This window comes from Scyliorhinus torazame, chromosome 16, assembly GCF_047496885.1.
Source record: "Scyliorhinus torazame isolate Kashiwa2021f chromosome 16, sScyTor2.1, whole genome shotgun sequence".
Lineage (NCBI taxonomy): Eukaryota > Metazoa > Chordata > Chondrichthyes > Carcharhiniformes > Scyliorhinidae > Scyliorhinus > Scyliorhinus torazame.
Genome location: NC_092722.1, coordinates 84,944,234 through 84,971,498, shown reverse-complemented (window position 1 = coordinate 84,971,498; position 27,265 = coordinate 84,944,234). Strand labels below are relative to the sequence as shown.

Genomic DNA, 27,265 nt, shown 5'->3' with positions numbered 1-27,265 from the left:
GACCACATTTGCTGTCCTCCAGTCCTCTGGCACTATTCCTGTAGCCAATGATGACATAAAAATCAAAGCCAAAGGTCCAGCAATCTCTTCCCTGGCCTCCCAGAGAATCCTAGGATAAATCCCATCAGGTCCCGGGGACTTATCTATTTTCAGCCTGTCCAGAATTGCCAACATCTCTTCCCTACGTACCTCAATGCCATCTATTCTATTAGCCTGGGGCTCAGCATTCTCCTCCACAACATTATCTTTTTCCTGAGTGAATACTGACGAAAAATATTCATTTAGTATCTCGCCTATCTCTTCAGACTCCACACACAATTTCCCATCCCTGTCCTTGACTGGTCTTACTCTTTCCCTAGTCATTCGCTTATTCCTGACATACCTATAGAAAGCTTTTGGGTTTTCCTTGATCCTTCCTGCCAAATACTTCTCATGTCCCCTCCTTGCTCGTCTTAGCTCTCTCTTTAGATCCTTCCTCGCTACCTTGTAACTATCCATCGCCCCAACCGAAACTTCACACTTCATCTTCACATAGGCCTCCTTCTTCCTCTTAACAAGAGATTCCACTTCCTTGGTAAACCACGGTTCCCTCGCTCGACGCCTTCCTCCCTGTCTGACCGGTACATACTTATCAAGAACACGCAGTAGCTGATCCTTGAACAAACCCCACTTATCCAGTGTGCCCAACACTTGCAGCCTACTTCTCCACCTTAGCCCCCCCAAGTCACGTCTAATGGCATCATAATTGCCCTTCCCCCAGCTATAACTCTTGCCCTGTGGTGTATACTTATCCCTTTCCATCATTAACGTAAACGTCACCGAATTGTGGTCACTGTCCCCAAAGTGCTCTCCTACCTCCAAATCCAACACCTGGCCTGGTTCATTACCCAAAACCAAATCCAACGTGGCCCCGCCTCTTGTTGGCCTGTCAACATATTGTTTCAGGAAACCTTCCTGCACACACTGTACAAAAAACGACCCATCTATTGTACTCGAACTATATCTTTTCCAGTCAATATCTGGAAAGTTAAAGTCTCCCATAATAACTACCCTGTTACTTTCGCTCATATCCAGAATCATCTTCGCCATCCTTTCCTCTACATCCCTAGAACTATTAGGAGGCCTATAAAAAACTCCCAACAGGGTGACCTCTCCTTTCCTGTTTCTAACTTCAGCCCATACTACCTCGGAAGAAGAGTCCCCATCTAGCATCCTCTCCGCCACCGTAATACTGCTCTTGACTAGCAGCGCCACACCTCCCCCTCTTTTGCCTCCTTCTCTGAGCTTACTAAAACACCTAAACCCCGGAACCTGCAACATCCATTCCTGTCCCTGCTCTATCCATGTCTCCGAAATGGCCACAACATCGAAGTCCCAGGTACCAACCCATGCTGCCAGTTCCCCTACCTTGTTTCGTATACTCCTGGCATTGAAGTAGACACACTTCAAACCACCTACCTGAACACTGGCCCCCTCCTGCGAAGTCAAATCTGTGCTCCTGACCTCTATACTCTCATTCTCACTTACCCTAAAACTACAATCCAGGTTCCCATGCCCCTGCTGCATTAGTTTAAATCCCCCCAAAGAGCACTAACAAACCTTCCCCCCCAGGATATTTGTGCCCCTCAGGTTCAGATGTAGACCATCCTGTCTGTAGAGGTCCCACCTTCCCCAGAAAGAGCCCCAGTTATCCAAAAATCTGAATCCCTCCCGCCTGCACCATCCCTGTAGCCACGTGTTTAAATGCTCTCTCTCCCTATTCCTCATCTCACTATCACGTGGCACGGGCAACAACCCAGAGATAACAACTCTGTTTGTTCTAGTTCTGAGCTTCCATCCTAGCTCCCTGAAAGCCTGCCTGGCATCCTTGTCCCCTTTCCTACCTATGTCGTTAGTGCCAATGTGGACCACGACTTCGGGCTGCTCCCCCTCCCCCCTAAGGACCCGGAAAACACGATCCGAGACATCACGTACCCTTGCACCTGGGAGGCAACATACCAAACGTGAGTCTCTCACGCTCCCACAAAATCTCCTATCTGTGCCCCTGACTATAGAGTCCCCAATTACTAATGCTCTGCTCCTCTCCCCCCTTCCCTTCTGAGCAACAGGGACAGACTCCGTGCCAGAGGCCCGTACCCCATGGCTTACCCCTGGTAAGTCCCCCCCCCACAAGTATCCAAAGCGGTATACTTGTTTCTCAGGGGAACGACCGCAGGGGATCCCTGCACTGACTGCTTTTTCCCAGTCCCTCTTACAGTTACCCACCTATCTCCAATCTTTGGTGTAACTAATTCCCTGAAGCTGCTATCTATGACCCCTTCTGCCTCCCGAATGATCCGAAGTTCTTCCAACTCCAGCTCCAGTTCCCTAACTCGGTCTTGGAGGAGCTGGAGATGGCAGCACTTCCTGCAGGTAAAATCAGCAGGGACACTAACTGCATCCCTCACCTCAAACATCCTGCAGGAGGAACATTGCACTCCCTTCCCCGCCATTCCTCTAACTTTCTACCAAGATCTGGTTAACAACTAAATTAAATTTTTATAAAAAATAATAATAATATAATAAAATATGGTACTTACCTCAGACCAATGGGTTTTATTATTAGGTTAGAGGAGGAGGGCGGGTGGGAGACACTACACGTGTAGTGTCTCGGGTTTACTCTCCACCAGAATTTATTGGTGAGGGTCTTCCCAGACGTCCGCGGGTCAACTTCCTGTTCCCGCCTAAAAAACTAATTTAAATAAAAAGAAAAATTCTCAGCTCCTTCTGAAATTGACTAACCAGCCAGCTCCACTCCCGCCGAAATCGACTGGCCTGCCCCTGCAAAGACAAGTGTTTTTAAAGGTTGACTTACCTCCCAGCAACCTCCTTCCGCAATGCTCCCGCTGAAACTGACTCACCAGCTGATTCTCCCGCCGAAATCGACTGGACTGCCCCTGCAAAGACAAGTGCTTTTAAAGGTTGACTTACCTCCCAGCAACCTCCTTCCGCAATGCTCCCACTGAAACTGACTCACCAGCTGATTCTCCCGCCGAAATCGACTGGCCTGCCCCTGCAAAGACAAGTGCTTTTAAAGGTTGACTTACCTCCCAGCAACCTCCTTCCGTAATGCTCCCGCTGAAACTGACTCACCAGCTGATTCTCCCGCCGAAATCGACTGGACTGCCCCTGCAAAGACAAGTGCTTTTAAAGGTTGACTTACCTCCCAGCAACCTCCTTCCGCAATGCTCCCGCTGAAACTGACTCACCAGCTGATTCTCCCGCCGAAATCGACTGGCCTGCCCCTGCAAAGACAAGTGATTTTAAAGGACAGACTTACCTCCCAGCAGCCACTTCCGCAATGCTCCCGCTGAAACTGACTCACCAGCTGATTCTCCCGCCGAAATCGACTGGCCTGCCCCTGCAAAGACAAGTGCTTTTAAAGGTTGACTTACCTCCCAGCAACCTCCTTCTGCAATGCTCCCGCTGAAACTGACTCACCAGTTGATTCTCCCGCCGAAATTGACTGGCCTGCCCCTCCCAGCAACCTCCTTCCGCAATGCTCCCGCTGAAACTGACTCACCAGCTGATTCTCCCGCCGACATAAAATATCAATAACAAAATGAGAAAGAAAAAAGAACCCAACAGGGTTAAGTACAAAACACAATCTAAAAAAGCAACCCCCCAAACCCCTCCCCCCGTACCTAAATAATAAATTAACATTAACACTCCGACTTAAGTCAACAGGTGTATACACCCCCTCTGACCCTTCCAGTGTAAATAACATAAACAAAAATAAAGTAACCCCCCCCCCCCACCCCCCGAGCTGCTGCTGCCATTGACCAACGTCTATCGTTCTGCCAGGAAGTCTAAGAACGGTTGCCACCGCCTAACGAACCCTTGTACCGACCCTCTCAAGGCGAATTTCACCCTCTCCAATTTAATGAACCCTGCCATATCGATGATCCAGGATTCCACGCTTGGGGGCCTCGTATCTTTCCACTGAAGGAGAATTCTTCGCCGGGCTACCTGGGACGCAAAGGCCAGAATTCCAGCCTCTTTCGCCTCCTGCACTCCCGGCTCCTCTGCCACCCCAAATATTTCGAGCCCCCAGCCCGGTTTGACCCTGGATCCTACCACCCTCGACACCGTCCTCGCTACGCCCTTCCAAAATTCCTCCAGCGCTGGGCATGCCCAGAACATATGGGTGTGATTTGCTGGGCTCCCTGAGCACCTAACACACCTGTCCTCACCCCCAAAGAACTTGCTCATCCTTGTCCCGGTCATGTGTGCCCTGTGCAGCACCTTAAACTGTATGAGGCTGAGCCTCACGCACAAAGAGGGAGAGTTCACCCTCCCTAGGGCACCTGCCCACTTCCCCTCTTCGATCTTCTCTCCCAACTCCTCCTCCCACTTACCTTTCAACTCCGCCACCGAGGCCTCCTCCTCCTCCTGCATCACCTGGTAAGTTTCCGAGATCTTCCCCACTCCCCCCCCGAGAACACCCTGTCCTGTACTGTGTGTGGCAGTAGCCGTGGGAATTCCACCACCTGCCGTCTGACAAACGCCCTTACCTGTAAGTACCTGAAGGTGTTCCCCGGGGGGAGCCCATACCTCTCCTCCAGCTCACCCAAGCTCGCGAACTTCCCGTCCACAAACAGGTCCCCCAACTTTCCTATTCCTGCCCTGTGCCACCCCGAAAACCCTCCACCTGTTCTTCCTGGGGCGAACCGGTGGTTCCCCCGTAATGGGGTCCACGCCGAGGCCCTAACTTCCCCCCTATGCTGCCTCCACGGCCCCCAAATTTTGAGGGCCGCCACCACCACCGGGCTCGTGGTATACCTCCTTGGAGGGAGCGGCAGCGGCGCCGTTGCCAGCGCCCCCAGACTCGTACCCACACAGGACGCCGTCTCCAGCCTCTTCCATGCAGCCCCCTCCCCCTCCGTCACCCACTTGCGCACCATTGTCGCATTGGCGGCCCAGTAATACCCACAATGGTTGGGCAGCGCCAGCCCCCCCCATCTCTACTCCGCTCCAGAAACACCCTTCTCACCCTCGGAGTCCCTCGCGCCCACACAAACCCCATTATACTCCTGTTAACCCGCCTGAAAAAAGCCTTCGGGATAAACACGGGGAGGCACTGGAACAGGAACAAAAACCTTGGGAGCACCGTCATTTTGATTGACTGCACCCTATCCGCCAAGGACAGCGGCAACGCGTCCCACCTCTTGAACTCTTCCATTTGCTCCACCAGCCTTGTAAAGCTAAGCCTATGCAGGGCCCCCTAGCTCCTGGCCACCTGGACCCCCAAATATCTGAAGCTCCTCTCCGCCCTTTTTAGTGTGAGCTCGCCAATCCCCCTCTCCTGGTCCCCTAGCTGAACTACGAACAGCTCGCTCTTCCCCATAGTGAGCTTGTACCCCGAAAAGTCCCCGAATTCCCTAAGGATCCTCATTACCTCTGGCATTCCTCCCACTGGGTCCGCCACATACAGCAGCAGGTCGTCCGCATAAAGCAACACCCTGTGCTCCTCCCCACCCCGCACCAACCCCCTCCAGTTCCTCGACTCTCTCAGTGCCATAGCCAGGGGTTCAATCGCCAGTGCGAAGAGCAGGGGGGACAGGGGACACCCCTGTCTCGTCCCTCGGTGCAACTGAAAGTACTCGGACCTCCTCCTATTTGTGGCCACACTCGACATCGGGACCTCATACAAGAGCCTAACCCACCTGACAAACCCCTCCACAAACCTGAACCTCTTCAGCACCTCCCACAGGTACCCCCACTCTACCCTATCGAAGGCTTTCTCAGCGTCCATCGCCACCACTATCTCCGCCTCCCCTTCCCTCGCCGGCATCATGATAACGTTCAAAAGCCTCCGCACATTCGCGTTCAACTGTCTCCCCTTCACAAACCCCATCTGGTCTTCATGGATGATCTGCGGCACACAATCCTCAATCCTCGTGGCTAAGACCTTCACCAGCACCTTGGCATCTACATTTAGCAAGGAAATCGGTCTGTAAGACCCACGTTGCAGGGGATCCTTGTCCCGCTTCAGGATCAAGGAGCTCAGTGCCTGGGACATCGTCGGGGGTAAAGCTCCCCCTCCCTTGCCTCATTAAAGGTCCTAACTAACAGCGGGCCCAACAGGTCCATATATTTTTTATAGAACTCGACCGGGAAACCGTCCGGCCCCGGTGCCTTCCCCGCCTGCATGCTTCCTATCCCTTTGATCAGCTCCTCCAGCCCAATCGGGGCCCCCAGTCCCGCCACCAGTCCCTCTTCCACCTTTGGAAACCTCAATTGGTCCAGGAAACGGCCAATCCCTCCCTCCTCCCGTGGGGGCTCGGATCGGTACAGCTCCTCGCAGAAGTCCCTGAAGACCCCATTGATGCCAACCCCTCTCCGCACCACGCACCCTCCCCTGTCCTTAACTCCCCCGATCTCCCTAGCTGCGTCCCGCTTCCAATGCTGATGCGCCAGCATCCGGCTTGTCTTTTCCCCATACTCGTAGACCCCCCCTGGGCCTTCCTCCAGTGCACCTCCGCCTTCCTGGTGGTCACCAAGTCGAATTCGGCCTGGAGGCTGCGCCTCTTCCTCAACAATCCTTCCTCGGGTTCTTCTGCATAACCCCTGTCTACCCTCACCATCTCCCCCACCAGCCTCTCCCTCTCCCCCCGCTCCCTCTGCTCCTTGTGGGCCCTGATGGAGATCAGCTCTCCCCTCACCACCACCTTCAGTGCCTCCCATACCATCCCCACTCTGACCTCCCCATTGTCGTTGGTCTCCAGGTACCTCTCTATACTTCCTCGGACCCGCTCGCTCACCTCCTCGTCCGCCAACAGCCCCACCTCCAAGCGCCACAGCGGGCGCTGGTCCCTCTCCTCCCCCATCTCCAAGTCCACCCAATGCGGGGCGTGGTCCGAAATGGCTATTGCCGAATATTCGGAGCATACACATTGACCAGCACCACTCTCTCTCCCTGCAACTTACCACTAACCATTATGTACCTACCGCCATTATCTGCCACAATGCTCGACGCCTCGAATAACACCTTCTTTCCCACCAAGATCGCCACCTCTCGATTTTTGGCATCCAGCCCCGAGTGAAACTGACCTACCCACCCTCGATTTGATTCCAGTCTGTAACACACTCCCGGGTGTCCGTTATTCTATATATAAACCACCCCAAACCCCTCGATTAGATTCCAGTCTGTAACTCGCTCCCGGGTATCTGTTATTCTATATATAAACCACCCCAAACCCCTCGATTAGATTCCAGTCTGTAACGCACTCCCGGGTATCTGTTATTCTATATATAAACCACCCCAAACCGCTCGATTAGATTCCAGTCTGTAACTCACTCCCGGATATCTGCTATTCTATATATAAACCACCCCAAACCCCTCGATTAGATTCCAGTCTGTAACTCGCTCCCGGGTGTCCATTATTCTATTACCACCCTGACCCCCTCGATTATATTCCACACTGTAACTCGCTCCCAGGTATCTGTTATTCTATATATAGAGCACCCGAACCCTTTGATTAGATTCCAGTCTGTAACTCACTCCCGGGTATCTGTTATTCTATATATAGACCACCCAGAACCCCTCGATTAGATTCCAGTCTGTAACTCACTCCCAGGTATCTGTTATTCTCTTTATAAACCACCCCAAACCCCTCGATTAGATTCCAGTCTGTAACTCACTCCCAGATATCTGTTATTCTATATATAAACCACCCGGAACCCCTCGATTAGATTCCAGTCTGTACCTCACTCCCGGGTACCTGTTATTCTATATATAAACCACCCCAAAGCCTTCGATTACATTCCAGTCTGTAACTCACTCCCAGGTACCTGTTATTCTATATATAAACCACCCTGAACCCCTCGATTAGATTCCAGTCTGTAACTCACTCCCGGGTATCTGCTATTCTATATATAAACCACCCTGATCCCCTCGATTGGATTCCAGTCTGTAACTCACTCCCGGGTATCTGTTATTCTATCTATAAACCACCCTGAACATCTTGATTGGATTCCAGTGTGTAACTCACTCCCGGGTGTCTGTTATTCTATATATAAACCACCCCAAACCCCTCGATTTGATTCCAGTCTGTAACTCACTCCCGGGTATCTGTTATTCTATATATAAACCACCCTAAACCCCTCGATTAGATTCCAGTCTGTAACTCACTCCCGGGTATCTGTTATTCTATATATAAACCACCCCGAACCCCTCGATTAGATTCCAGTCTGTAACTCACTACCGGGTATCTGTTATTCTATATATAAACCACCCCGAACCCCTCGATTAGATTCCAGTCTGTAACTCACTCCCGGGTATCTGTTATTTTATATATAAACCACCCCGAACACCTCGATTAGATTCCAGTCTGTAACACACTCCCGGGTATCTGTTACTCTATATATAAACCACCCCGAACCCCTCGATTAGGTTCCAGCCTGTAACTCACTCCCGGGCATCTGTTATTCTATATATAATCCACGCCAAACCCCTCGATTAGGTTCCAGTCTGTAACTCGCTCCCGGGCATCTACCATTTTATATATGAACACCCTCCCCACCGCCAATTGAACCCACTGGGCTGACTGCCTGCCCATTTGTTCCTCCCAGGCCTGTGACTTCCTCCTTTTCTGCGGCTACAATTTCTGCAACTCTTTTCGCTCTCTCGCTCTATCTCTCTCTCTCTCTGTGCTTCCCTCTCCCTCACCCCAAGCAGCTTGCTTCACCATTACGCGACCCAGAAGTCACATCTCTGGGCACGTAACCACAAAGCGAGAGAGAGAGCGAAAGAGCGAGATACTGCATGACACGCGAGAGAGAAAGATATTTTGCGAGTGAGAGATAGAGAGAGAGAGGTAGTGGCGAGATGTGGTGAATGTGACAGCGAACACGGGCCAGTGCGGAAGAAAGTGAACAGCAGTCTTGCAGAGGGGAGGCAGACATCGGCTGTCCGTCATTATTGTAGGCCTCGCACTCGACCCTGTCCTGTTCCTCGGCAACAGCGAGGTGGTCTGACTGCGAGATGGTCCGGTAAGTCCCCCTCACTCTGCCTCTGTCTGAATGCAAGGCTGACGCACTCAGAGTGCAGCCTATGGCCAAGGCACCAGAACGGGTGGAATTTCATCATATCCTCCCCAAAGGCTGGAATCCCCAGGGGTCTCCTCACTTTAGGGGACAACAGTCCCTTTTGTGATCTCTGTATCTAACCCCGTGCTGTACCTGTCCTGGGAGTGTTTGATGGGGACAGTGCAGAGGGAGCTTTACTCTGTATCTAACCCCGCGCTGTACCTGTCCTGGGAGTGTTTGATGGGGACAGTGTAGAGGGAGATTTACTCTGTATCTAACCCCGTGCTGCAGCTGTCATGGGAGTGTTTGATAGGGACAGTGTAGAGGGAGCTTTACTCTGTATCTAACCCCGTGCTGTACCTGTCCTGGGAGTGTTTAATGGGGACAGTGTGGAGGGAGCTTTACTCTGTATCTAACCCCGTGCTGTAAATGTCCTGGGAGAGTTTGATGGGGACGGTGTAGAGGGAGCTTTACTCTGTATCTAACCCCGTGCTGTACCTGTCCTGGGAGTATTTGATGGGGCTGTGTAGAGGGAGCTTTACTCTGTATCTAACCCCGTGCTGTATCTGTCCTGGGAGTGTTTGATGGGGACAGTGTGGAGGGAGCTTTACTCTGTATCTAACCCCGTGCTGTAGCTGTCATGGGAGTGTTTGATAGGGACAGTTTAGAGGGAGCTTTACCCTGTATCTAACCCCGTGCTGTACCTGTCCTGGGAGTGTTTGATAGGGACAGTGTGGAGGGAGCTTTACTCTGTATCTAACTCCGTGCTGTATCTGTCCCGGGAGTGTTTGATGGGGACAGTGTGGAGGGAGCTTCACTCTGTATCTAACCCCGTGCTGAACCTGTCCTGGGAGTGTTTGATGGGGACAGTTTGGAGAGAGCTTTACTCTGTATCTAACCCCGTGCTGTATCTGTCCTGGGAGTGTTTGATGGGGACAGTGTAGAGGGAGCTTTACCCTGTATCTAACCCCGTGCTGTAGCTGTCATGGGAGTGTTTGATAGGGACAGTGTAGAGGGAGCTTTACCCTGTATCTAACCCCGTGCTGTACCTGTCCTGGGAGTGTTTGATGGGGACAGTGTAGAGGGAGCTTTACTCTGTACCTAACACTATGCTGTACGTTTCCTGGGAGTGTTTGATGTGGACAGTGTAGAGGGAGCCTTATTCTGTACCTAACCTCGTGCTGTAGCTGTCATGGGAGTGTTTGATGGGGACAGTGTGGAGGGAGCTTTACTCTGTATCTAACCCCGTGCTGTAAATGTCCTGGGAGAGTTTGATGGGGACAGTGTGGAGGGAGCTTTACTCTGTATCTAACCCCGTGCTGTAAATGTCCTGGGAGAGTTTGATGGGGACGGTGTAGAGGGAGCTTTACTCTGTATCTAACCCCGTGCTGTACCTGTCCTGGGAGTATTTGATGGGGACAGTGTAGAGGGAGCTTTACTCTGTATCTAACCCCGCGCTGTACCTATCCTGGGAGTGTTTGATGGGGACAGTTTGGAGAGAGCTTTACTCTGTATCTAACCCCGTGCTGTATCTGTCCTGGGAGTGTTTGATGGGGACAGTGTAGAGGGAGCTTTACCCTGTTTCTAACCCCGTGCTGTAGCTGTCATGGGAGTGTTTGATAGGGACAGTGTAGAGGGAGCTTTACCCTGTATCTAACCCCGTGCTGTACCTGTCCTGGGAGTGTTTGATGGGGACAGTGTAGAGGGAGCTTTACTCTGTATCTAACACTATGCTGTACGTTTCCTGGGAGTGTTTGATGTGGACAGTGTAGAGGGAGCTTTATTCTGTACCTAACCTCGTGCTGTAGCTGTCATGGGAGTGTTTGAGGGACACTATAGAAGGAGCTTTACTCTGTATCTAACCCTGTCCTGGGAGTGTTTGATGGAGCCAGTGATGATGGGGCTTTTCTCTGTATCTAACACAATGCTGTACGTTTCCTGGGAATGTTTGATGGGGATGGTATGGAGGGTTGTTTTTTTCCTGGGGCAATTCTCTGTGTTTGGGATACTTCACTCAGTTAGAAACCTGGGTTACAGAGAGTTGATGGGCCTCGGGCACCCTGTCTAATGAACCTGCTGGATTTTTTTTAATAAGAGAGGATTGATGAGGGTAATGTTATCAATATGGTGTGCACGGGTTGCAAATGACATTTCGATGCATTGCTGCACAATAAGCTTGTGAGAAATGTTACAGCTTCTGGAATAAAAGAGGTAGGAGCAAGATGGATCCTGAATTGGTTGCGTGGCTGGAACCAGAGACCAATGGTTAATGGATGTCCTTTTTTCAGTCTGGAGTGAGATTTGTAGTGGTGTTCCCCAGGGGTCAGTATTTGCTCTTTCCGATATATATACATATAATAACGACCTAGAACTTAGTCTACTGGGTGCAATTTCAAATTTGCAGATGACACAAAACTTGGAAGCTTTGCGGGCAGTGAGGAGGACGATGTAGGACTTCAAAAAGGACATAGTCGACTTCCGTGTGCGGCGATGACCAGCTAAGTCGCACGTTTCGGCAGCTCCCGTTGGAACGGACTTTTGGGCTCTTAATAGGAGCCCCAACGGCAATTTAAATGGCCAAAAACACTGTGCGGTAAACCAGAAGGGAATCCCCCCCGGACACGCATGGATAAGGGAGAGGATAGCGGCCGGATTGCGGAGGATCCTCTGGAGCAGCGGCAAGGAAGGGAAGCTCAAAGCAAGATGGCGTCGGAAGGCGGCCGCGTGTTATGGGGCCCGGACCAACAAGAGTTCATGCGGCTCTGTGTGGAAGAGCTGAAAAAGGAGTTGAAGAAGGAGCTGTTGACCCCGATATTACAGGCGATTGAAGGGCTAAAGGAGGAGCAGAGGACACGAGCTGGAGCTTCGGGTCGTGAAGGCAAAGGCTGCTGAAAATGAAGACGAAATACAGGGCCTGGTGGTGAAGACAGAGACGCACGAGGCACAGCACAAAAGGTGTGTGGAAAGGCTGGAGGTGCTGGAGAATAACTCGAGGAGGAAGAATCTAAGAGTTCTGGGTCTCCCCGAAGGCGCAGAAGGGGCGGACGTCGGAACATATGTGAGCACGATGCTTCACTCGCTAATGGGATCGGTGGCCCCGACGGGCCCCTTGGAGGTGGAGGGAGCTTATCGAGTTCTGGCGCGAAGACCGAAGGCTGGAGAAATACCCCGAGCTATAGTGGTGAGGTTTCTCCGCTATAATGTCAGAGAGACGGTCCTCACATGGGCGAAGAAAACTCGGAGCTGTAGGTGGGAGAACGCGGTGATCCGCGTATACCAGGATTGGAGTGCGGAGGTGGCGAGAAGGAGGGCAAGTTTTAATCGGGCTAAGGCGGTGCTTCACAAAAAGAAGATCCAGTTTGGAATGTTGCAACCGGCGAGATTGTGGGTCACACACCAAGGGAAGCACCACTACTTTGAGACGGCAGAAGAGGCGTGGACATTCATTGTGGACGAGAAGCTGGAATAGTCGGGCAAGAGAAAGAACTTTTGGGACAAAGTGGTGGGGTGATTATGTGGGGCGAGAAAAAAAAAGGGGGGGGGATGGTTTTTTCAATTTGTTAATTTTGCGATCCTGGAACTTTTCTCTCTCCCCCATGTTGGGGGGGGGGGGGGGAGGAGAGAGAGTATGAGGAACTGTGGGTGCCGGCCATTAGGGGCGGGGCCGAGTGGGAAACGCGGGCTTTGTTCCCGCGCTATGGTAATTATGGCGGGAACAGGGACGCAGGAAGGAGGGGGCCTCGCACAGTGGGGGCCGAGGACAAGGGGGGAAGCCGAGGTCAGCCAGAGTTCGCTGACTTCTGGGAGCAACATGGGGGGTGCAACTACGCTAGAGGGGGATCTAGCGGAGGGGGGGGGGGGAGGGGGTTTAACTGGGTTGCTGCTGCTAAGGAGAAGGGGGAGCTGTTATGGGATGGGGTGGTCGAGGCAGGAGGGCGCCGTCGGGGGGATATACGGGTACGTGGGAACCGGGTGAGGAGCTGGGTTAAAAAAGGGGATGGCTAGTCGACAAGGGGGGGGTGGGGTAAAGAGCCCCCCAACCCAGCTGATCACGTGGAACGTGAGAGGGCTGAACGGGCCGATTAAAAGGGCACGGGTACTCGCACACCTAAAGAAATTAAAGGCAGATGTGGTTATGTTGCAGGAGACGCATCTGAAACTGATAGACCAGGTCAGACTACATAAAGGATGGGTGGGGCAGGTGTTTCATTCGGGTTTAGATGCGAAGAACAGGGGGGTGGCTATCTTAGTGGGGAAACGGGTACTATTTGAGGCAAAGACCATAGTGGCGGATAGTGGGGGTAGATATGTGATGGTGAGTGGCAGATTGCAAGGGGAGGCGGTGGTCCTGGTGAACGTATATGCCCCAAACTGGGATGATGCAAATTTTATGAGGCGTATGTTGGGACGTATCCTGGACCTGGAGGCGGGAAAGTTGGTAATGGGGGGGAGACTTCAATACGGTGCTTGATCCAGGGCTGGACCGGTCGAGGTCCAGGACCGGGAGGAGGCCGGCAGCGGCCAGGGTGCTCAAGGACTTCATGAAACAGATGGGAGGGGTAGACCCCTGGAGATTTAGGAGGCCTAGGAGTAAGGAGTTCTCATTTTTCTCTCATGTTCATAGAGTATACTCACGGATAGACTTTTTTGTCTTGGGAAGGGCACTGATTCCGAAGGTGACAGGGACGGAATATACGACCATAGCTATTTCGGACACGCTCCACATTGGGTAGACCTGGAGGTAGGAGAGGAAAAAGAACAGCACCCACTCTGGAGAATGGATATGGGCTTATTGGCGGATGAGGGGGTATGTTTAAGGGTGAGGGGGTGCATCAAAAGGTACTTGGAGCTTAATGACAATGGAGAGGTTCAGGTGGGAGTGGTCTGGGAGGCGTTGAAGGCAGTGGTTAGAGGGGAACTGATATCCATAAGGGCACATAAAGGGAAGCAAGAGGGTAAAGAAAGGGAGCGATTGCTGAAAGAACTTCTGAGGGTGGACAGGCAATATGCGGAGGCACCGGAGGAGGGACTGTACAGGGAAAGATAAAGGCTACATGTGGAATTTGACCTGCTGACCACGGGTAAGGCAGAGGCACAGTGGAGGAGGGCACAGGGTGTACAGTATGAGTATGGAGAGAAGGCGAGTCGGCTACTGGCCCACCAATTGAGGACGAGGGGAGCAGCGAGGGAGATAGGTGGGGTGAGAGATGAGGAGGGAGAGATGGAACGGGGAGCGGAGAGAGTGAACGGGGTGTTCAAGGCATTTTATGAGAGGATATATAAGGCTCAGCCCCTGGAAGGGAAGGAGGGAATGATGCATTTCCTGGATCAGCTGGAATTCCCTAAGGTGGAGGAGCAGGAGAGGGCGGGACTGGGAGCACAGATTGAGATGGAGGAGGTGGTAAAAGGGATTGGGAGCATGCAGGCGGGGAAGGCCCCGGGACCGGACGGATTCCCGGTGGAATTTTATAGGAAGTATATGGACCTACTGGCCCCGCTCTTGACGAGAACCTTTAATGAGGCCAGGGAAAGGGGGCAGCTGCCCCCGACTATGTCGGAGGCAACGATATCGCTCCTTTTGAAGAAGGAAAAAGACCCGCTGCAGTGTGGGTCCTACAGGCCCATTTCCCTTTTAAATGTAGATGCTAAGCTCCTGGCTAAGGTGATGGCGACGAGGATAGAGGACTGTGTCCCAGGGGTGGTCCATGAGGATCAAACTGGGTTCGTTAAGGGGAGACAGCTGAACACGAACATACGGAGGTTGCTAGGGTAATGATGATGCCCCCACCAGAGGGGGAGGCGGAGATAGTGGTGGCGATGGACGCCGAGAAAGCTTTCGACAGAGTGGAGTGGGATTATCTGTGGGAGGTGCTGAGGAGATTTGGTTTTGGAGAAGGGTATATCAGATGGGTACAGCTGCTGTATAGGGCCCCGGTGGCGAGCGTGGTCATGAACAGACAGAGGTCTGACTACTTCCGTCTTCATAGAGGGATGAGGCAGGGGTGTCCCCTGTCTCCGTTACTGTTTGCATTGGTGATTGAGCCCCTGGCCATAGCACTGAGGGGCTCCAGGAAGTGGAGGGGAGTACTCAGGGGAGGAGAAGAACACCGGGTATCTTTGTATGCAGATGATTTACTGCTGTATGTTGCGGACCCAGTGGAGGGGATGCCTGAGATAATGCAGACACTTAGGGAGTTTGGGGAATTTTCGGAGTATAAATTGAATATGGGGAAGAGTGAGTTGTTTGTGGTGCATCCGGGGGAGCAGAGCAGGGGAATAGATGACTTACCGCTGAGGAAGGTGACAAGAGATTTCCGGTACTTAGGGATTCAGATAGCCAGGAGTTGGGGAACCTTACATAGGCTTAACTTAACAAGATTGGTGGAACAGATGGAGGAGGATTTTAAGAGATGGGACATGGTGCCTCTGTCACTGGTGGGTAGGGTGCAGGCGGTCAAAATGGTAGTCCTCCCGAGATTCCTTTTTGTGTTTCAGTGCCTTCTGTGATGGTCACGAAGGCTTTTTTCAAGAGAATTGAGAAAAGTGTCATGAGTTTTGTGTGGGCCGGGAAGACCCCGAGAGTGAGGAGGGGTTTCTTGCAGCGTAGCAGGGATAGCGGGGGGGTTGGCACTACCGAGCCTAAGTGAATACTACTGTGCCGCCAATATCTCAATGGTGTGTAAGTGGATGGGAAAATGGGAGGGAGCGGCGTGGAAGAGATTGGAGATGGCGTCCTGCAAGGGAACCAGCCTGCAAGCAATGGTGACGGCGCCGTTGCCGTTCTCTCCGGAGAAATACACCACAAGTCCAGTGGTGGTGGCAACACTAAAAATTTGGGGGCAGTGGAGACGACATAGGGGAAGGACGGGAGCCTCGGTGCGGTCCCCGATAAGAAATAACCATAGGTTTTTCCCGGGGAGAATAGATGGGGGATTTGGAGCATGGCAGAGAGCTGGGGTTGTGCAACTGAGAGATCTGTTCGTAGACGGGACGTTTGCGAGTCTGGGAGCGCTGACGGAAAAATATGGGTTGCCCCAAGGGAATGAATTTCGATACATGCAACTGAGGGCTTTTGCGAGGCAGCAGGTGAGGGAATTCCCGCAGCTCCCGATGCAGGAGATTCAAGATAGAGTGATCTCAGGGACATGGGTGGGGGATGGTAGGGTGTCGGATATGTACAGGGAAATGAGGGACGAGGGGGAGATCATGGTGGATGAGCTGAAAGGAAAATGGGAAGAAGAGCTGGGAGAAGAGATTGAGGAGGGGCTGTGGGCTGATGCCCTACGTAGGGTAAACTCGTCGTCCTCGTGCGCCAGGCTGAGCCTGATACAATTCAAGGTTCTGCACAGGGCGCATATGACCGGAGCAAGGCTCAGTAAATTTTTCAGGGTAGAGGGTAGGTGTGGGAGATGCTCGAGAAGCCCAGCAAACCACACCCACATGTTTTGGTCATGCCCGGCACTGCAGGGGTTCTGGGTGGGGGTGGCAAAGGTGCTTTCGAAGGTGGTGGGGGTCCGGGTCGAGCCAGGCTGGGGGTTGGCTATATTTGGGGTTGCAGAAGAGCCGGGAGTGCAGGAGGCGAGAGAGGCTGATGTTTTGGCCTTTGCGTCTCTAGTAGCCCGGCGAAGGATATTGCTTATGTGGAAGGAAGCCAAACCCCCGGGCGTGGAGACCTGGATAAATGACATGGCAGGGTTTATAAAACTAGAACGGATAAAGTTCACGCTAAGGGGTTCGGCTCAAGGGTTCACCAGGCGGTGGCAACCGTTCATTGACTATCTCGCAGAACGATAAAGGAAATGGGAAGGTAACAGCAGCAGCCCAGGGGGAGGGGGGGGGGGGAAAGAGCCCGGGCGGGTCCTCAGGGATGTTTTTGTATAGATATCTGTATTAGGCTATGTATATTGGATTGTTTGATTTTATTTTTGGAGAGTTATTATTTTTGATATGGCAGTTGCCATTTAGTTTATATATATATATATATAATTTATTTATTTGTTAAAAACGGCCACTGTTATTTATACTGTTTTATTGTTGTAAAAAGGATAACCTTTGTATTGTTTTGTTTGGCCAAAAAATTTGAATAAAATATATTTTTTTAAAAAAGGACATAGTCAAGTTGGTGAATTGGGCGGGCAGGTGGCAGACGAAGGTCAATGCGGGGAAATGTGAAACAACTCTTTTTGCGGGAAGTGACAAGGAAGAACGGAAGATACGGAGAGACAGACAGAGAGACGGAGAGCGATAGGAACAGAGAGAGGGAGAGATAGAGAATAAGACTCAGAGATAGAGAGAGAGTGAGACAGAGTGAAAGAGTGAGACGGAGAATTATAAAATCATAGAATCATAGGATTTACAATGCAGATGGAGGACATTCGGCCCATTGAGTCTACACCAGCCCATTAATGAGCGCCCTACTTTAAAAAAAAATTTAGAGCACACAATTACTTTTTCCAATTCGGGGGCAATTTAGCATGGCCAATCCACCTACGCTGCACATCTTAGGGTTGTGGGGCGAAACCCACGCAAACACGGGGAGAATGTGCAAACTCCACACGGACAGTGACCCAGAGCTGGGATCGAACCTAGGACCTCGGCGCCATGAGGCAGCAGAGCTAACCACTGTGCCACCATGCTGCCCTCTGAGCACCCTACTTAGGCCCACACCTCCACCCTATCCTCATGACCAGTAACCCCACCTAACCATTGGACACTATGGGGTAATTTAGTGTGGCCAATCCACCTAACCGCACACCTTTGGACTGTGGGAGGAAACCGGAGCCCCCGGAGAAAACGCACGCAGACACAGGGAGAACGTACAGACTCTGCACAGACAGTGACCCAGGCCGGGATTCAAACCCAGTCCCTGGCACTGTAAACACCATGAGGCTCTCTAGCACTGCTACTGGCAGGGAGGTGTTATTACAGCGTGACATGTTTCCATCGCAGTTCCCACTGTAAACGTGGACATAAGCAACAATAATCGGAAGACATCAACATTAAATGAAAGCAAGGTGTTGAAGACGGGAAGTGCACATCCCTTTCCTCTTTCCCCACAACCCTGCAATTTGTTTCCCTTCCAGTATTTCTCCAATTCCCCCTGTGAGCATTTCTATTGAATCTGCTTCCACTGAGCTTTCAGGCAGTGCCTTCCAGATCACAACAACTCGCTGTGTTAAAACAATTCCTCTCATCTCCTCCTCGGGTTCATTAACCAACCTCTCCAATCTATGTCCCCTCTGGTTACTGACCTCTTGCCACTGGAAACACATTCTCCTTATTTACTCTATCGAAACCCCCTCTTGATTGTGGATGCCTCAATTAAATCTCCCCCTGAACCGTATCTGCTCTTAAGGACAACGAGCCCAGCTTCTCCAGATTAACTGAGATCCCCTCATCCCTGCAACTGAACTGTGAAATCTTCTCCAAAACATCATTCCTAAAGTGTCGGGCCCAGAATTGGACACAAAGTCAACTGGGGCCCTGCCAATGAGTTAAATAGTTTCAGCAGAACATCTTCACTTTTTTATTCTGCATCTCTATTGATAAATCCTTTTGTAAATATCCTCATCAACCTGTCCGGTCACCATCAGTATCATTTATTTTATATTCACCTTCTCATTCTTTCCACCAAAATCCTCACACTTCTCAGACGCTATCGTTTAGGACAGACCCTTCTGCACTGTAGGAATTAAATCCCCACTCAGTGCCTATCACCCCCATCCAGTGTCCACCATCCCCCATCCAGTGTCCACCATCCCCCATCCAGTGTCCACCATCCCCCATCCAGTGTCCACCATCCCCCATCCAGTGTCCACCATCCCCCATCCAGTGTCCACCACCCCCCATCCAGTGTCCACCATCCCCATCCAGTGTCCACCATCCCCCATCCAGTGTCCACCATCCGTCATCCAGTGTCCACCATCCGTCATCCAGTGTCCACCATCCCCCATCCAGTGTCCACCATCCCCATCCAGTGTCCACCATCCCCATCCAGTGTCCACCATCCGTCATCCAGTGTCCACCATCCGTCATCCAGTGTCCACCATCCGTCATCCAGTGTCCACCATCCGTCATCCAGTGTCCACCATCCGTCATCCAGTGTCCACCATCCGTCATCCAGTGTCCACCATCCGTCATCCAGTGTCCACCATCCGTCATCCAGTGTCCACCATCCGTCATCCAGTGTCCACCATCCGTCATCCAGTGTCCACCATCCGTCATCCAGTGTCCCCCATCCCCCATCCAGTGTCCACCATCCAGTGTCCACCATCCGTCATCCAGTGTCCACCATCCCCCATCCAGAGAGTGAGAGAGAGAGAGAGAGAGACAGACAGAGGGACAGAGAGAGACAAAAAGTGAAAGAGAGACAAAAAGTGAACAAAGAACAAAGAAAATTACAGCACAGGAACAGGCCCTTCAGCCCTCCCAGCCTGTGTCGATCCAGATCCTTTACCTAAACCTGTCTTCTATTTTCCAAGGATCTACTTCCCTCTGTTCCCCGCCCGTTCATATATCTGTCTGGATGCATCTTAAATGATGCTATTGTGCCCGCCTCTACCACCTCCGCTGGCAATGCATTCCAGGCACCCACCATCCTCTGCGTTAAAAAAACTTTCCACGCACATCTTCCTTAAACTTTCCCCCTCTCACCTTGAAATTGTGACCCCTTGTAATTGACACACCCACTCTTGGAAAAAGCTTGTTGATATCCACCCTGTCCATACCTCTCATAATTTTGTCGACCTCAATCAGCTCCCCCCTCATCCCCCGTCTTTCCAACGAAAACAATCCTAATCTACTCAACCTTTCTTCATAGCTAGCACCCTCCATACCAGGCAACATCCTGGTGAACCTCCTCTGCACCCTCTCTAAAGCATCCACATCCTTCTGGTAATGTGGCGACCAGAACTGCACGCAGTATTCCAAATGTGGCCTAACCAAAGTCCTATACAACTGTAACATGACCTGCCGACTCTTGTACTCAATACCCCGTCCGATGAAGGCAAACATGCTGTATGCCTTCTTGACCACTCTATCGACCTGCGTTTCCACCTTCAGGGTACAATGGACCTGAACTCCCAGATCTCTCCGTACATCAATTTTCCCCAGGACTCTTCCATTGACCGTATAGTCCACTCTTGAATTAGATCTTCCAAAATGCATCACCTCGCATTTGCCTGGATTGAACTCCATCTGCCATTTCTCTGCCCAACTCTCCAATCTATCTATATTTTGCTATATTCTCTGACAGTCCTCCTCGCTATCTGCAACTCCACCAATCTTAGTATCATCTGCAAACTTGCTAATCAGGCCACCTATACCTTCGTCCAGATCATTTATGTATATCACAAACAACAGTGGTCCGAGCACGGATCCCTGTGGAACACCACTAGTCACTTTTCTCCATTTTGAGACACTCCATTCCACCACTACTCTCTGCCTCCTGTTGCCCAGCCAGTTCTTTATCCATCTAGCGAGTACACCCTGAACCCCATACGACTTCACATTTTCCATCAACCTGCCATGGGAAACTTTATCAAACGCCTTTCTGAAGTCCATGTATATGACATCTAGAATTTATCATAGAATTTGCAGTGCAGAAGGAGGTCATTCGGCCCATCGAGTCTGCACCGGCTCCTGGAAAGAGCACCCTACCCAAGGTCAACACCTCCACCCTGTCCCCATAACCCAATAACCCCCCCGCCCCCAACACTCAGGGCAATTTTGGACGCTAAGGGCAATTTATCATGGCCAATCCACCTAACCTGCACATCTTTGGACTGTGGGAGGAAACCGGAGCACCCGGAGGAAACCCACGCACACACTGGGAGGATGTGCAGACTCCGCACAGGCAGTGACCCAAGCCGGAATCGAACCTGGGACCCTGGAGCTGTGAAGCAATTGTGCTATCCACAATGCTACCGTGCTGCCCAAATATAGCCCTTCCCTCATCAATTAACGTTGTCACTTCCTCAAAAAATTCTATTAGGTTTGTAAGACATGACCTTCCCTGCACAAAACCATGCTGCCTATCACTGATCAGTCTATTTTCTTCCAAATGTGAATAGATCCTATCCCTCAGTATCTTCTCCAACAGTTTGCTTACCACTGACGTCAAGCTCAGAGGTCTATAATTCCCTGGATTATCCCTGCTACCCTCTTAAACAAGGGGACAACATTAGCAATTCACCAGTCCTCCGGGACCTCACCCGTGCTCAAGGATGCTGCAAAGATATCTGTTAAGGCCCCAGCTATTTCTTCCCTCGCTTCCCTCAGTAACCTGGGATAGATCCCATCCGGACCTGGTGACTTGTCCACCTTAATGCCTTTTAGAATACCCAAAACTTCCCCCTTCCTTATGCCGACTTGACCTAGAGTATTTAAACATCCATCCTTAGCCTCAACATCCGTCATGTCCCTCTCCTTGGTGAATACCGATGCAAAGTACTCATTAAGAATCTCACCCATTTCCTCTGTCTCCACGCATAAATTCCCTCTTTTGTCTTTGAGTGGGTCAATCCTTTCTCTAGTTACCCTCTTGCTCCTTATATACGAATTAAAGGCTTTGGGATTTTCCTTAACCCTGTTAGCCAAAGATATTTCATGACCCCTTTTAGCCCTCTTTATTGCGCGTTGGAGATTTGTCCTACTTTCCCGATATTCCTCCAAAGCTTCATCAGATTTACGTCGTCTAGATCTTATGTATGCTTCCTTTTTCATCTTCGCTAGTCTCACAATTCCACCCATCATCCATGGTTCCCTAATCTTGCCATTTCTATCCCTCATTTTCACAGGGACATGTCTGTCCTACACTCTAATCAACCTTTCCTGAAAAGACTCCCACATTTTAAATGTGGATTTACCCTTAAAGAGCTGCTCCCAATCCACATTCCCTAGTTCCTGCCCAATTTTGTTATACTTGGCCTTTCCCAAATTTATAGTCCCCAGGGGCTTCCTGCCTTTCGGGGCGGACCCTGTACCTGGGTCTAGGTGATTGGACTTTGTTCCAATCGCTTGGTTCGATTTCTCCAATACTGGAGTGGCTCCCTGATCGGTGGGCGATCTTGAGGTGTCCGTTAACCTCTTTTGTGTTGGCTCCTGCTGGCGCCGGGGAGTCTGGCTTAGCTTTGTTTGTCCTAAATGTTGCGATTGTTCCCGGGGATTGCTTATTAGTATGTAGATGGCTGCTACATTATTATGCTGATGGTTGCTGGTATCGATGCTGTCTGGGCTTTTGCAGAGTTAAATACACAGCAAACCTGCACCTGCTGGTTTCTGCCTGTGTTGGCTGAATTTCCCTTCAGCCTTTGCTGTTCTCCATTTTAAATCGGGAGTTGGCCAACTTAGGTGGCTACACTCCCTCCTTGTGATCCTAACGTGAAGCGTGAAGGATCACATAACTGCGTTGTCTTCATTCCCTGACCCGGCGAGCACTCTTCTATGGCCTCTACACTGACCATAACTATGCAAAAAATTTTTTAACTGACAATTCTAAGGGGCGCTATGTCAAACAGGGACATGCATTATAAAACAAGAAAATCGGAACCTCTAACTATCCTTAATAAACTACACTCACTCAAACATTCCATCATACTAACTTCCTGAACAATACACACAAAATCATAGCAGTTTTATACACATTTTCTGGCTTGACGGTCAAGATCAGGATTGTACAATTGCTCATGAACATTTCTTTATTTACAACAAAAAACGCAAACGACTGTTCTTTATTATAGATCGCGGGGGTCTGGTCATATCCGAAAATAGGGCATCTGATCCGAAATACCGGGGTGCGAGCGCGGTAGCCTCTTCTTCTCCATTTTCTCAGACGGATAGTCTGCACGATGCAGCAGAGTATCGCCAATACCAAGAGGGATTCTATCATGTAGGACAGGGAATACCAGGTTATAAACCTGTCACACCAAGATGGTGTGGTGTCGCTTGTGACTGGGCTCTGGGTACTGTGGGGACATGAATCATTAACGGCTGGGGGGGGGGGGTTGAGGTCAGGGGGTTCGCGTTCACGCGCAACCAAATGTCCATTATCACGATGAGCCACGCGGAGGATGTCCTCATGGTTCTTCTTCTTTCACTTCTCTTCTCTTCCCTTCTCTTCTCTGGTCCTGGAGCTTCTGGAGTTCTGTGGAATCAAGCATAGTGTCTGTTACTATCTTGGTTTAACATCTCGTATGATAGCCTGTCTGTCCTTTAGTGCCAATTACTCCCTTTATATTTGGTCACTATGTGTGACTCTCTCATTTTCTCTTTCTCCAAAAACCGAATTTTAGGACTAGACACACTTACAAATACTGAACCAGTGTGAGCCGTCTCGCAGACTGTGCGGTTTACCATCCAAATGCTTGAGGATGTAAATAGCATGTGGTTGGCAACCTAAGGGTTACCTGAAACAAAACAAAACTTTTTGAACCAAACTTTCCGAAATGAGGTGCGTATGGGCCGCGATCGGTACGATTTGGATGGAGTCCCCGGGTAGGACGGCGACCAATGCCGTGTTTCCCCTACCCGAGCGTAGCTGACCAGAGGGGGGTTCCCAGGCAGGGCGAGTCTCAAGCCGTTTCTCCACTGCCTGAGCAACCGACAAGAACGGGCAAGAAATGTAGCCATCGTGGTGGGGCTGCCGTATTGGTTCTTCCTTCGAACCAGAAGGGCAGTTACGAACGGGGGTCTGTGTATCTGTCGACAAACGAGTTCCTCTGAACTGGCATCTGGGACATTACCAAGTCTCTGCGGGCAAGTTCTCAGAGGTTTCTGCCGAAAGGGCGTGGGGCTGTGGAAAAAAAAAATCCGGTCTGACATACAACATTTAACAGTGCAAGTACAAACAACATTAAACATGCTGCAGGTTCCATCAGAAAGGACACCGTTTTCTCTCAAGCGGTTCCTTTTAAACCATCATCTGGACACCTCAGTTATCGGTTGCGAACAGGGTCGCAAAGGGGTTCTCGTTTTGTGAGTCAGACTCAAAGTCGTCATCTTTTCCCGGGTGCCACACTCTCGAATCTATCAGGGCTGATAGGGCTGCATGGTGTGATCTGGGATCGCTCTCGTCATTCCGATCGAGTCTGTACGAATTATCTCTGTGCCAATAGGTGGTGTCTAGTTCTGTGGGGATGGAATCGGGGTCGTCATTGTAGGTCGGTGGTCGGTGGTGGGGTTTGTTTAGGAAAGTGATCGTGAAGGGATCACTCGAATCGTGGTCGGATTCACTGGGTGTGGGTCCGGTTGCATGGGGATAGTAGGGAGGCGTGCTGTGGCTATCGTCCGAGTCGCTGCTGCTGCAGTCTGTGGGCGTTCTGGGGCGGAGTGTATATTTCGGGGGTGGAGTCGAGGTCGAGTCCGTGGCTGGGCTGGACGTGTTGGGGGATGGTAGGGTTACGTTGGCTGTGGGCGGGGCGTGGTCTGCTGCGTCGAGCATGACGTGGTGTGCGTGGTTAGACTGTGTTCCATATGCCTTCAGCTGGTTGATATGGAATCACGCAGTCTTTCCATTGGGGTACTTTATCTTGTAGACTTTATCTTGTACTTTGTCCGCAATGGAGTACGGACCCGAGTATTTTGGTGACAGGAATGTGCTGGGGTTGTATACGGAGAGCATGACTTGCTGTCCCACACTGAACTCAGTCGCTTGCACTGTCTTATCGAAACAGGCCTTGCTCTGTTTCTTTCTTGTGCCCAATTTCACTGCGGCTGCTAGCTGAGCCGTTTTTACATTTTCCACTAATTGTTTGACTGCGTTCTCGTGTGTGAGGGCCGTCACCTTGGGGCTGGTCAAGTCTAAACCTAATAAATATTCTGTGCCTTTCATGGGGCGTCCGGTCATGAGAGTGTGTGGGGTGTAACCTGTGGATGTGGAAACTGTACCATGTGTGATAATTGTACCCAAATATATCACCTTGTTTTCCAAAATCTGGGCCTTTTTGTGGTTAACTTTACAACCAATTGAATCACACATCTCCACATCATGGCAACCAATTGAATGTAAGAGTTCCGGGAGTTCGGACAGAAGCTCAATGTGCTCTTCCTTGGTGTCTGTCTGCAGGAATAGGTCGTCTACGTACTGGACCAGACATTCGGGGCGAGAGAATTTGGCTAAACCATTTGCCAGCTGTCGATGGAAAATGGAGGGGGAGTTATGGAATCCTTGTGGAAGGCATGTCCACGTGTACTGCTGATTTTTAACGATGAAGGCAAATTTGTACTGGCACGCCTTTGCCAATGGAATGGACCAGAATCCATTACTGACGTCCAAAACCATAAAGTATCGGGAATTGAGTCCCTGCTTGAGCATGGTCTCGGGACTTGTGGCTACAGTGGGGGCTGCTGCGGGGGTGATTTTGTTGAGTTCCCGGTAATCGATGGTCAGTCGCCATGATCCATCGGGCTTTCTCACTGGCCAAATCGGGGCATTATTAGTGGAGGCTACTGATCTAAGTACGCCCTGCTCTAATAAGCTTTCGATTACTTTTGAGATTTCTCCCTCTGCCTCTTGGGAAAATCCATACTGCTTTTGGGGTCTAGGGTCAGGTCCTGTGATTTGTACGGAACCAGTCATCTGTCCACAGTCGTGTTTGTGGGTCGCGAATGCTGTCCTGTTCTTTTGTAAAACTGCCCTAACTGGCTTGTCTGTGCTAAGCGTGGTCGGGTTGAACCAAAATTCGCCTACTGCGCTAATTTTGTTCGCGTATTCACCTATGTTGAGCGTTGCGGGGGCTCTTGCGGATTTTGCCATTTTCCAGACACACTGGTTGACTGGATCGAATGATAGGTTGTGGGAATTCATGAAATCGATTCCCAGAATGTGTTCTGCTGTGTGGGGCAGATCGCCTAAGACTATGGGGTGCTTGGTGGTGATGGTACCGATTTGAATGGGTACAGGGGCTGTGATGTGTCCCTGCTGTGAGTGGCCTGTAAAGCCGCTGAGGGTGATAGTGGCTGTAGTGGGCCACGTGTCCTTTTGGAACATGGTGGAGGAATTTATTGTGGTGCGGGACCCTCCTGTGTCCCAGAGAAATTCGATGGGCTGTCCCCGAATTCTTACTGCAACTACCGGTCGTCCGGACCTATCCCAAAGGGTGTCGCAGACCCAACTGGGGGAGCCCGTAAACCATCAGTCTGTTCCGGTCAGGTCCATCTGATCTGAACGGGTGCTAACACTATGAATGGGTATGTCTTTTTCTTACTCAGAGTGCCCGTCTGCTGGGCTCTCTGTGCCTTTCGTGGGGCATTGCACTCTCTTGCATAGTGTCCCAACTGTCCACAGTTGTAGCACTCCTGTGACTTTCGTGGGGAGCTGTTCTTTCCTTCATTTACCCATGCGGGGTTCTGGTGTGATTTTACTGCTTGTATGTCTGCTCCTGCCTGCTTTTCTTCTGGATTTTTAACTGCGGGTTTGTTTTGTATAGACTGCTCCCAGGCGCGGGACAATCTTTTTACGACCTATTTCTCGTTATGAGCCTCCTCTGAGGGATCATAATTCGCACAAGCTTTTTGTCCTGTTTCTGTGGCATGGGAGATAAGGGTGCAGGTACATTTGGCCATGTTGTCTGGGGACAAATGGGTGCGGTCTAAGTCTCCAAAAACTGCTGCAAAATGGATCCACAGGCGTCCAGCAAACGCTGTGGGGTGCTCGGTTTTCTTTTGCCTGCATTTGTTGAGGCCATCTACGGGGTCACCCCGGTTATACCCGATCGCGTCTAGGATCGCGGTATGCATTTCTGCAAGGGGGCCTCCTCCTACGTTCTGTGGGTCGGGAAGGGCTGCTACGACTGAAGGGTCCAAACTCAAAACTGTGAGCTTTACGTGCTCTCGCTCATCCAGGCTGTACATGGTCGCCTGCTGCTTTACTCTGGCAAAGAAGTGGTGGGGGTCTGAGGTGGGGAGGAACGGTGTGATTTTCTCGCACGCGTCCCGTAATTGGGTCACTGTTAAGGGGGTGGTATACAAAAATTCCGTGTCGTCCAATGTGGCTGTGCGGTGGGTGTTCATTGGAGCCTGAACTATCTGCTCTGTGGGGGGGTTGGGGCGCTTTTCTCTTTTGTGGCTTTCCCTGCGCACATGTTCCCTGAACATATCTCTGCGCTGTCTCGTTTAACTCTTCCCAATCAGGGCCGTCTTCCTCATCTAACTGTGCTCCAAAGGTTTCCTGGAATCCTTTTTGGACTGAAAGCAGCAA

At 51.0% G+C, this 27,265-nt stretch overlaps 1 protein-coding gene across 3 annotated transcripts in view; it reads left to right on the top strand.

Annotated features, from left to right (window-relative positions):
- LOC140392919 (tyrosine-protein phosphatase non-receptor type 6-like) overlaps positions 1-27,265 on the top strand; it is a 157,726-nt gene that overhangs the window by 8,519 nt on the left and 121,942 nt on the right. The window contains exon 1 of one of the 3 annotated variants that reach the window (XM_072478696.1): positions 8,678-9,033. The exons of the other annotated variants lie outside the window; for them this stretch is intronic. Coding sequence (XP_072334797.1) covers positions 9,026-9,033 — 8 coding nt within the window. The 5' untranslated portion in view covers positions 8,678-9,025. Of the gene's footprint in view, positions 1-8,677; positions 9,034-27,265 lie in introns of those variants that run through there. 3 annotated transcript variants of the gene reach the window in all.